The sequence below is a fragment of the Dinoponera quadriceps genome, unplaced genomic scaffold (genome assembly GCF_001313825.1).
Source record: "Dinoponera quadriceps isolate SergipeBrazil2010 unplaced genomic scaffold, ASM131382v1 scaffold2952, whole genome shotgun sequence".
NCBI lineage: Eukaryota > Metazoa > Arthropoda > Insecta > Hymenoptera > Formicidae > Dinoponera > Dinoponera quadriceps.
This window is the reverse complement of record NW_014557517.1, coordinates 503,064-512,649: the sequence shown is the minus strand read 5'-3', so window position 1 is coordinate 512,649 and position 9,586 is coordinate 503,064. Positions and strand designations below refer to the sequence as shown.

Here is a 9,586-nt window from a genome sequence, read left to right as displayed (position 1 = left end):
GAATCCTTATTAAATTGTAACCACACTTCCACCGTTATTACGACCGAAGGAACAAGAATCATCTGTCAATCGTACATTATTTTTATTTCAATGCTTATTACATAAAAACAAGCAAGATCGTGATATGCAAGGATGATGAAGGGGTCCACGGATCCTTTGAATTTCATACATTTATAATTTTTTGATTTTCTCTTGTCTTAATTTATTACGTCCCGCGCATTCTCATCCCGCACGTTCGCATATTTCACGTAGAATATGTGAAATTAAATTTGCTCTCTCGTATAGTTTTGAAGGAAATCCCGGAGAGTATTTTTTTTTTAAACTATACTCTCGATATTTTTCTTGACATGTTATTTTCCGACCGTGAATCCTGTCCGACCTGCGTCGGAAGGCATCGCTCGAAAAAATCATTTTATTTCTTTCAACTTAGCGCTGTGTTCTTGCAATGTGCATGCGATCAGAGAACGCGCAGATCCTCTCGACTCCTCGAAGTCCTGAAACTTTAAGCTTCCAGGCACCTCCTCCCGCTCCAGTAATTTTGATTACATCGGCGTGATATATCTCATATATCGCCAAACGCGCGAGCTACCAGACGCTGCACTTGTTCTTGGGATTCATCGGCGAATCCGGCGGGCAGTTGAAGGCCCTGGCGAAGTCCTCGCTGTTCGACAACGGGCCCAACACGCGCACCGGCCCCGGCGAGTGCACGCTGCTGCGTATCTTCGTCAGCGCGTCCTCCGGCCTCATGGAGCCGCACCAGATCTGCGCGTAGTTGAGGAAGAACAGCTGATCGTGCGTGAGATTCACACCCGGCAGCAGCGGCTCCTCGCCGTGAATCGAAACCCACTTCTTGTAAGCCTGCAGGTTGTATTTTTCAAACAAAATGGTCAATAATTCTGTGTCTGCATATTAGTTTTTAATATTACAGTGCTTCTTCCGAGAAAATCTCTCATTCTTATAGCTTGGAAAATATTCAGAACAGAAACTAAAAAGAACATGCTAATTTCAAGGAACACATGAAAAGTTCCCCCGGGAAAAAATGTTCTAATAATCATTACCCTGAATGATTGCTTGAGACCACCGTTGTCCGCAATATTCTCTCCTTGGGTCATCCTGCCGTTGATGTAAAGATTCACCTCCTGCAGCTTGTACTTGGAATACTGATCCACGATGCATTGCGCTCTCTTGCGAAACGCCCTGATAGTGGCGTTGTTCCACCACTGCATCATGTTGCCGTCTTTATCAAATTGACGACCCTTGTCGTCGAAGCCGTGGGTGATCTCGTGACCGATCACTACGCCGATACCGCCGTAATTCAAGGACTTGGGAAAGTGCTGGGAGTAAAAAAGCGGCTGTAGAATCCCCGCAGGGAATACTGAAATGCCAACATAATAACAACAGCGGTTAATGCCGGTTTCAGCATCGTCAAAGGGATGATACACACGATCGTTAAATTTCCCCCCTTTGAATCCTCGGATCATCTAATTTTTATGTTCCCAGAACCTCGGGCCATCAAGGATTTCTTCCATTTCGCACGAGATCATGAGATCGTTTCAAGTTTTTCGCACCTCATGGCGCTTCTACGTCGAAATCCCTGAATCCTTGGATTACCACACCTTTAAGTCGCAACTATAATTAGCTATTTATGACAATATACTCTCACCTATGTCGTTCTTGTTAGGGTTGTAGAAAGCGTTCACCACGGCCGGCTCGGTCGACCATTTGTCCTTGTCGACCGGCATTCGCAGCTTTTGCAGATTGTGATAAGCGTCGTACTTCAGCATGGCGAGAATATTCTCCAAGAAGCTGTTTTCCGTTACGTTTAACTGAAACGATTCCTCATGAATAACGAGCAGATTGCGGCGAGTCGTCGATTTAAAAACGTGTGACACAGGTGGAAAGCAGCAAGTGAGAAAAATCGGTAAACTCAATCATTGTAATTTGTTTCGGATTATCTTTTATTTTTATCTTTAATATTCGATGAGTCATTTTTGACAAACTTGCAGATTCTTTTTTCCCCCGTTTCTTTGGATTTTCAGCATAGAGTTTTCTTTATCATTATATAAAGTTCGAAAGAATAATTATAAAAAAAGAGGTAGGTCAAAAGTGACCTATCCGCGATTCTAGAAGGAATCCAATCACAATATGATATTTTATAACATATGACTTTTCCGAATGTGTAGTTCTTAATGTTGCATATAACGTTATTGTTGACAATATTTCACTCAAACATTAAAAATAACATGTCTACACGGTATTTTAATATTTAATATGTTGTATCATTAAGTAATAATTTAAAAATATTTACAAAATGTGTCCAAATGTATACAAGATCCGCGTAAAATCAATATTTCAAAAGATTGATTTAATATTCTATAGCTTCTTCCTTGCTGGGTAGTGGTAAAGTGTGACACGATGACATTACCGTGACATATTCTAGCGAAAGCTCGAGCGGGTCCTTGAGAAACTCGGGATATCCGATTCGCTCGTTCATCGAGTCCGCTTTATTCTTCGCCACCGTCCGGGTCTCATCGTCCATCCAATGATTCTCGGCCAGCAATTCGTTGAAAGCCTCGCGAATCGTCCGTATCATCTCCAGAGCAGTCTCCTGAAAGGGAAAAGAAAGAAGCGAAATTCTAATCCATCAAACGGAAACGACCGATTCAATCGTAGCCCGGGAACAAAGGGCGCGCTCTCACCTTACTCTCGTGATTAAAATTGTCGCGTATAAAAAGGGCCCCGACCGCCATTCCGAGTTTCTTGTTGGTCCACTCGACGCATTGCGACCACCTGTTCCTTTCGCTGAGGATCCCCAGCAGGATCTTGCGAAATTCGATCCGCTTCTGCTGGTACTCGTCGATCATGTGAGGCATAATCGACATGACGAACCGCCACAGGATGTAGTTGTGCAGAGTCCTGCGAGATGTACAGTCGTGTTAATGTGCCGTCCGGCACGCTCGCTCCTTGAATTGACGAAACGAATCTCTCCCTTCGCGAATCTCCCCGGGCGGCGCGAATGCGCGCTTGATTGCGCGTCAAATTCGTTCGGTCGGAGGTTCGAGGATCTATACAGAATCCCTGATAGACAAATTGTGGAAACGGTGCACAATAATGGCATCGTGAATTGGCGAAAAATTTCACAACAAGATTCACGATCTGCCATAACGCAACGGTTTTGTCTGAATGAAACATCACAAAATGATATTTGTCCGAAATTAAATCACTCCAAACCAAAAATCAACTGTACGAACAGTTATCGATACCTTATAAAAGATCAATATTTCTACATTTTCTTAAATATATCCGCACATAATTGAAATATCACCAATCCCACGCAAGATTTCGTTATATAATTTCATAAATGTTTTCTTATCCCGGGAAAAAAATTCCTATACATAATGATATACATGGATATATTTTATATATAATTATAGACATATTCTATATGTGATATAATATACCTTATATATATTTTATATTTATATCTATAAATTTATATTTATTTATTCACTTGTATTTATTTATTTATATGTAATTATATTTAATTATATATGGAAAATTTCTTCCCAGTATTTCGGGTTTAATTCCGCGCAGTTTTCTCGCGTGAGAGAGAATCGTCGGGAAGTGGCCCTCACCTGCGATCCGTCCTCGAGATTATACGGCCCATCTGCGCGAAATACGGCATCGCGTACGCCACGACCGGTTCCTCCTCGGTGATCGGCGCGCTGATGAACTCCTGCAGGTAAACGAGCCACTGCAGCTGCGGCACCTCCCGCTGCAGTTCGCGCAATCTCAACTTTCGGTAGATCGCCGAGGTGTCGTGCCTGTCCGCTTCCGGCAACGAGACCTGGAACCGGAGTGGAAACGGTCGTAATGAGAGCGCGTCGTCGGAAGATCGCGACGGAGATGAGGATGCAATGTACATTAGCGAGTTGCTTTTCCAAAAGGATCACCCGATCGAACTCCTCGGCCGCTGAATGGGGATTTGCTCCCAGCAACACGGCCACGCTCGTCATGTAATTGTGGTAAGCCTTCAACTCGGCCTTACTGCTCTCCTTCAGGTAGTAGTCTCTACCGGGCAACGCCATTTGCATCTGATCCAACTGCGTAGATGGATGAAAACGTTATTACGCGCGCATTGAGAGCGTGACGGTAATAAGAAAACAAAGTTCTAATTGCAATAAAAATTGTAATCATTCTACAACGGCGAGACTGTTATTATACTGCTGAGCAACAGAGCGCCTTTGGATCGTCGCTATAAAACTTATAAACACGTCCCCTTGATGCGCCACTTAAAAATACGGCACTAATTCGATAATACATCCTTAATTGCGCGCGCTTCATCTGCGTTTAATTAAGCGTTATTTTTCTCACGTCCCCTCGCTTCGATCAGTTTACGGTTTTCAGGGTGCAAATCCGGAAGGTCCGAGAAACAAATTTAACCCGAGTCCTCGACTTCGACGCGTGGGCCTTATTCTCAGCAGGATAATACGCGTCGCCGTTGACGTGTTGTACAGCCGTCGACCAATGGGCCTTACTTTGCCGGCGCACCTGCAGGATGTTGGCCGAGGAGTTCTTGTCGTCCGGGCCGACCCACTGCTCTATCAGCACGCCCTCGTTGTACTCGCCGCGCAAACGACCCAGAAGGACCTCCAAGGAATAAGACGGCGGCTTCCAAGATGCGCCCACCACCGCTGGCCATCCTCCAAGACTCTCCAAGATCTCCTTCAGTGGTGCGTCCCCGATTTCTCGTATGCGAGCTGCGTATTTATGCTAATGTCGTTGGTGTAAGTTATGCGAGGCACGCGTGGTTTGCGCAATTTCATGAATCGATTTTCGGAATTTCAGAGTTACGTTCGAAGGTGCACCGATCATTATTCGAAATTTATGACGTTGTAAACACGTATAGTTGAAGAAGCTATGAAGGAACTGCGACTGAAAGAGAGAGAGAGAGAGAGAGAGAGCAAAGGGCGCTCTCTAATTGCGCGTATTGTCTATACCCACGGATGTCCATACACGACTTGTAGAACATCTTCGCTTTGAGAGTGGCGTCATTGTCGTCCTCGTTGGACGGTTCCTCGAGGATGCGCTTCAGGATCACCTGCAACTGATCGGCCAGGACCTCAAAGGTACTGATGGAGCTCTTATCCTCCGGTATCACGTGCAATCGATTCCACGTGCCGCAGGCGTATTGGAAAAAATCGACGCAAGGCGGTGCGGTGCGATCCATCGCTGTCAATAAGCTCGCCGCTGTGTACCATTAATGAACGCTCTTTCATTCACTCCGGCTGACACCTTCGGTAACATTAACGTGCTATCCAGCCTATCCAGTTATCAATCTATTTGGCGGCAAATATTACGCGTACTGCTGTTTCGCGATCGAATGGAGGTATTAACTAATAGAAATTCACAATCGGGAAAAATTCTCACAAAATTTTCATAATGCAATTAGCTTTAGCTGGAATGCATTTAAGGAAATGAATTGTATCGGTACTCTTATAGATAAAATATCAAAGAAATTACCCGTTCTGACGCATTCTTCCGACATGCAAACGTTCGGATCTGAAAATAGAGAGGGGCGAAATATTCATTTGAATTTCATTCACACGTTCTGAAATTGTTCCATTTTCCCGTTCTTCAGTCTCATACTTTTGTGCATTTAATTTAACTCTCGTTTTTGCCCTGACAAAAGACAGGCATCTAAGAAAGAGAAAAAAGAAGAAGGAAAAGAAGAAGACACGTCTCAGAATATACGGAGCAGTCTGTGATGCAGATGCATAGACGCAAAGCTGAAACTCACAGGGCTCTTGGACGCATTCGCGAGTGGTGTTCAACGCCAATAGCAAAAGTATGAAGAGACAAGTGGCCAACAGAGCAATGGCCAACACGCCCAACAGACGTTGCCTACTCGCCGGTCCTCTTTGTCTTCGTGTAATCGAAGTGGCGCGTGTCACGCCGACTGGTCTCCGCGGCCTGGCCGGAGGCTGGAAAACGGTTGTGGTGGTTGCCCCGCGTGGACCGTAAGTTACCTAGATCGGTAATAAACGTAGGGCATAGTGACGCGAGTGGATCATGCATGGTACGTTTCGTCGAGACGAGAGAGAAGTGAAGAGAGAAAGGAAAGTGTCTCAATAAGGGCAAAGATTCGGTTTAACAAAATTCAACTCAGCAATCATAAAAAAAGCTACGTAGAAGATACATATATATATATATATATATATATATATATAGAATTTACATGTAAATTACATAAGAATCACTGTTTAAAATTTCGCATTGCGAAGAGTGTCGTGACGTTCTTCCTCGAGGGGGAGGAGGGAATTAATTCGATCGCCGTGTCGCATTGTGTACTCCCGATAGGCAAATTGTGGAAACATCACGTAATAACGGCATCATAAAGTGACGAAAAATTTTACAATGATTGCGCTAAGTTAATTCACAATGTAACATAGCGGTTTCGTTTTCTGAATAAAATTTCGAAATGATGTCTAAAATTAGATAAATTGAATGCGGGATATTCTTTTGGAACATCGTTATAGAATCACTTCAATATTTAACCATTTTCAATCATTAATCGTTCGAAATTTTGCGCGATTGTTTGCAAAACGGTAGAGGACTTTTCTACTCAATTGAACCACCTTCACATGAATGATTGAAAGAAAAGTTTCGTATACTCTGTGTATATATGTATTAATTTGATTCCTTCAGACACAATTGTATTTCTAAATGTAAACGCATAACACAGCTGAAATGTTTTTCTCAATTATTGGACGATTTCCTTATCTTTCCAAATTTAATTTCGCAAATATTCCGTTGTTAAGATGATTCGCCATACCGCTACTGTTTTGCCGAAATATTATTTAGAAATTAACCGCGCGAAGAATGATCAATATTTCATAAAAGATCAATACTTCTCTACATGTATTTTCTTAAATACATGTGACTGAAAGAAGTGCTACATTCAAGTAAATAATTATTCCGACAGTTCTGAATAGATTTTTACCGAACTTAAATAAATTTTAGTTGGGTCAATAAATATATTACTTGAATGTAGCCCGAAAAGTGGGAGATTCGAGTAATATTTACTCAATCCGAGTAAAAACTTGCTCAGAACTATTGTGAGCGATTATTTGCCTGAACGTAGCACTTATTATCCGCGTACCCGCATAATTGCAGCGTCAGAAATTTTATGCAGAAGATCTCGCTCACAAAAATCAAATTTCACGGAGAGTTTCCCCATCGGGGATACGTTCCTACCTGAAGCGGATTCCCGGCGGACGCAGTGTCTTGGCCAGCTGATCCCGGCCCTGGCAAGTCGCCCGACAACGGCTCGGTGACGACGGTGGTTCGCAGATACCCATTGTTTCCCTCCGACTTCATCCTCGCCGACCTGATCCTCCGCAGGACGCCTGCTCGACGGTGGCGGGTGACTCTCGCTCATCGAGAGAGGCGACAGTTGGTCGTAGTGCGCGGCGACTCTTCGTGTTGGGGGGTTTCTGCGAGGAGCGGAGAAGGCGGGCGCGGTGTTTTCCCGGGCGGACGTAAATCTCTCTCTCGCGCGCGCCTTTTAGCATAAACAGCGGCCGCCGGTCGCAGGTTACGACGGTGACGCGGGCGCGGACGTGCCGCGGTCCTCCGAAAGAGCCGAGTTTTGCGGCGTATTCGCGCGCCCGCAACAAGGACACCGGTCGATCATCGTCGGGGGGGGGCGAGCGGAGGTCCTCTTCAGGCGGGCATCGGGGAAACCTTGAAATTGCGTGCCGGGATTCTTTCGTGCGTGAGAAACTCTTTCGTATAAAGATGATAATCTGCCTCGCGGCCCCTCGCTCGTACATCAATAACGTTGTGAAAGATGTACGGTATGCCACGAAAGTCGCGCGTCTCTCCCTCTCCGATTTATTTCTATTTTTAATTTTCGATATTCAGGGGTCTCGGTAACTGTGTCGCGGATGAAGAAAGAAATCTGCCGAGGAGAAATCGGCGAACGGTCGGCTAAAATTCATCGGGGAAGTAAGGCTTGATTGCTCGCCCGCTCCGCAAACTGAATTCACGCGGGATTACCTTGTGCGTCTATAAATTCCCCCTTGAGAAAAAGACACGATCGGATAAACGTTGAAATTAACTGATGATATTCTATCAGTTACCGACGTCCGAACATCATCAGTTACTGACGCAGCTAATCGGCACTTTTTCTCAAGGGCTAAGCTCTCGGTAACCACGGCGCGAAAATAAGCGCCGTTTTTCTTATTGTTCCAATAATATCCGTCGTAGCTTCTGCACAATCGGTGAATCAAAGTGCGCGACTTTTTGCGTGTTTTACGTTACCGATTACCAGCTCTCTCTATAATTACGTATCGTAATAATAGCGCTTATACGTACAAAAACGATGTATGTAAGAATCTCAACGAAGGCGCAGATTAAAAAGGCGCTGCGTGTTAATGGGAGATCATTTTCTCGAAATTTCGAATAAATCCGCCGCACCGATCGCCGGATCGAGATCCGCCGACACGAGTCGCTGCGGTTCTACACAATGTACCTTAATTAATCAACAACAATCGGAGAGAGGAACATTCATCGGGGGGTTACACCGATATCACTGCACCGCCGAGAGTGCTGCAGCGTTCACCAACGCAATGCAGGGACGAACGATATCCATCGAGACGCGAGAAGATCTCGGCCGAATCCTCGTCGTCGGCGTAGGTGGGCGCGAAGAAAACACAGGTAGGACGAGTTCACATCCGCTCGTAGTGTAGAAGCAACAAGCATCCTGCGAAAAACTGTCGGGGGTGTCGATCGAAGCCACCACCACCACCGTTGCCGCCACCACCATCGGCAGCAGCAGCGCGCGCGATCCCGACGAGGGGTGAGAAGCGGGTCGCGAGAGGGTGCAGGAGCGGGCAGGAGCGCTCCGTGCAAAGGTGCGAAGAAGGTGTGTGGGGGTGCGAGAGGTCGGGGGAAAAAAAAGAACCGGTCGATGCTGCAATGCAGCACAACGGTGGTGGTTCGAGATACGACGCGTAGCGGCGACAGCACGAAGCTATCCGGGGAAAAATTATTATATATGATTATATATAATTATATCAAATCATATATGAATTTTGCTTATATACGTGACTACGTGTATGATCATATATGTCTGTACGAGAAAAATGATGTTGCGTCATTTAATTAATAAATGTCGTGTGCTGTCAGAGGCACGAGTAGTCAGAGCATTTGCTTCGATCGTATTTGCATATAATTTGTACACAACAGTTATTTCCCGTTGTGGGTATATATATGTGATTATATCTAATTATATTCAATCATTCATCTCGTATAAATATTTTCTAAATACCCAATTGCCCCGGGAAAGTCAGGTATGAAAGAAATTATGATAAATATTTAAAAATATTTATGACAAATATTTTTCATTAATAATTAAAGCCTTGTTTGATCTCGGTAAAATCGTGCTTTTATTACTTATGAAAATTATCCTTCATAAATATTTTTGATTAATAATCACAATCTCCCTCGTATTTGACTTTCACGGACATTCGAATATTTACAGAGCGTTTAATATCTTTATTTCTCAATTATTTTCTAAATA

General features: G+C 44.3%; 1 protein-coding gene across 5 annotated transcripts; it reads right to left on the bottom strand.

Annotated features, from left to right (window-relative positions):
* Window positions 1-63: 63 nt before the first annotated feature.
* LOC106749218 (neprilysin-2) lies at window positions 64-8,837 on the bottom strand. Of its 5 annotated transcripts, none has more exons than XM_014628446.1 (13): window positions 8,380-8,837; window positions 7,258-8,083; window positions 5,801-6,029; window positions 5,524-5,562; window positions 5,005-5,250; window positions 4,552-4,760; window positions 3,924-4,103; window positions 3,636-3,847; window positions 2,700-2,916; window positions 2,426-2,608; window positions 1,664-1,826; window positions 1,059-1,375; window positions 64-858 (listed from the first exon to the last, which is right to left on the bottom strand). In XM_014628446.1, the coding sequence occupies exons 2-13, from the start codon at window positions 7,378-7,380 to the stop codon at window positions 586-588; spliced, it is 2,391 nt and encodes a 796-aa protein (XP_014483932.1). In that variant the 5' UTR covers window positions 7,381-8,083; window positions 8,380-8,837; the 3' UTR covers window positions 64-585. The 5 variants fall into 5 exon arrangements, with proteins under 5 accessions (XP_014483932.1, XP_014483933.1, XP_014483934.1 ...); XM_014628447.1 differs by having other exon boundaries at window positions 7,258-7,963; window positions 8,537-8,837; XM_014628448.1 differs by having other exon boundaries at window positions 7,258-7,746; window positions 8,537-8,837.
* Window positions 8,838-9,586: the final 749 nt, after the last annotated feature.

What these genes read in the sequence shown, in the direction of transcription:
- LOC106749218 (XM_014628445.1), bottom strand. Translation starts at nt 7,380, where the DNA reads ATGAAGTCGGAGGGAAACAATGGGTATCTGCGAACCACCGTCGTCACC. An exon ending in CAAGTCGTGTATGGACATCC is followed by an intron (nt 4,761 to 5,004) that starts GTGGGTATAGAC and finishes ATAAATACGCAG; the next exon opens with CTCGCATACGAGAAATCGGG. An exon ending in CCCTAACAAGAACGACATAG is followed by an intron (nt 1,376 to 1,663) that starts GTGAGAGTATAT and finishes TTGGCATTTCAG; the next exon opens with TATTCCCTGCGGGGATTCTA.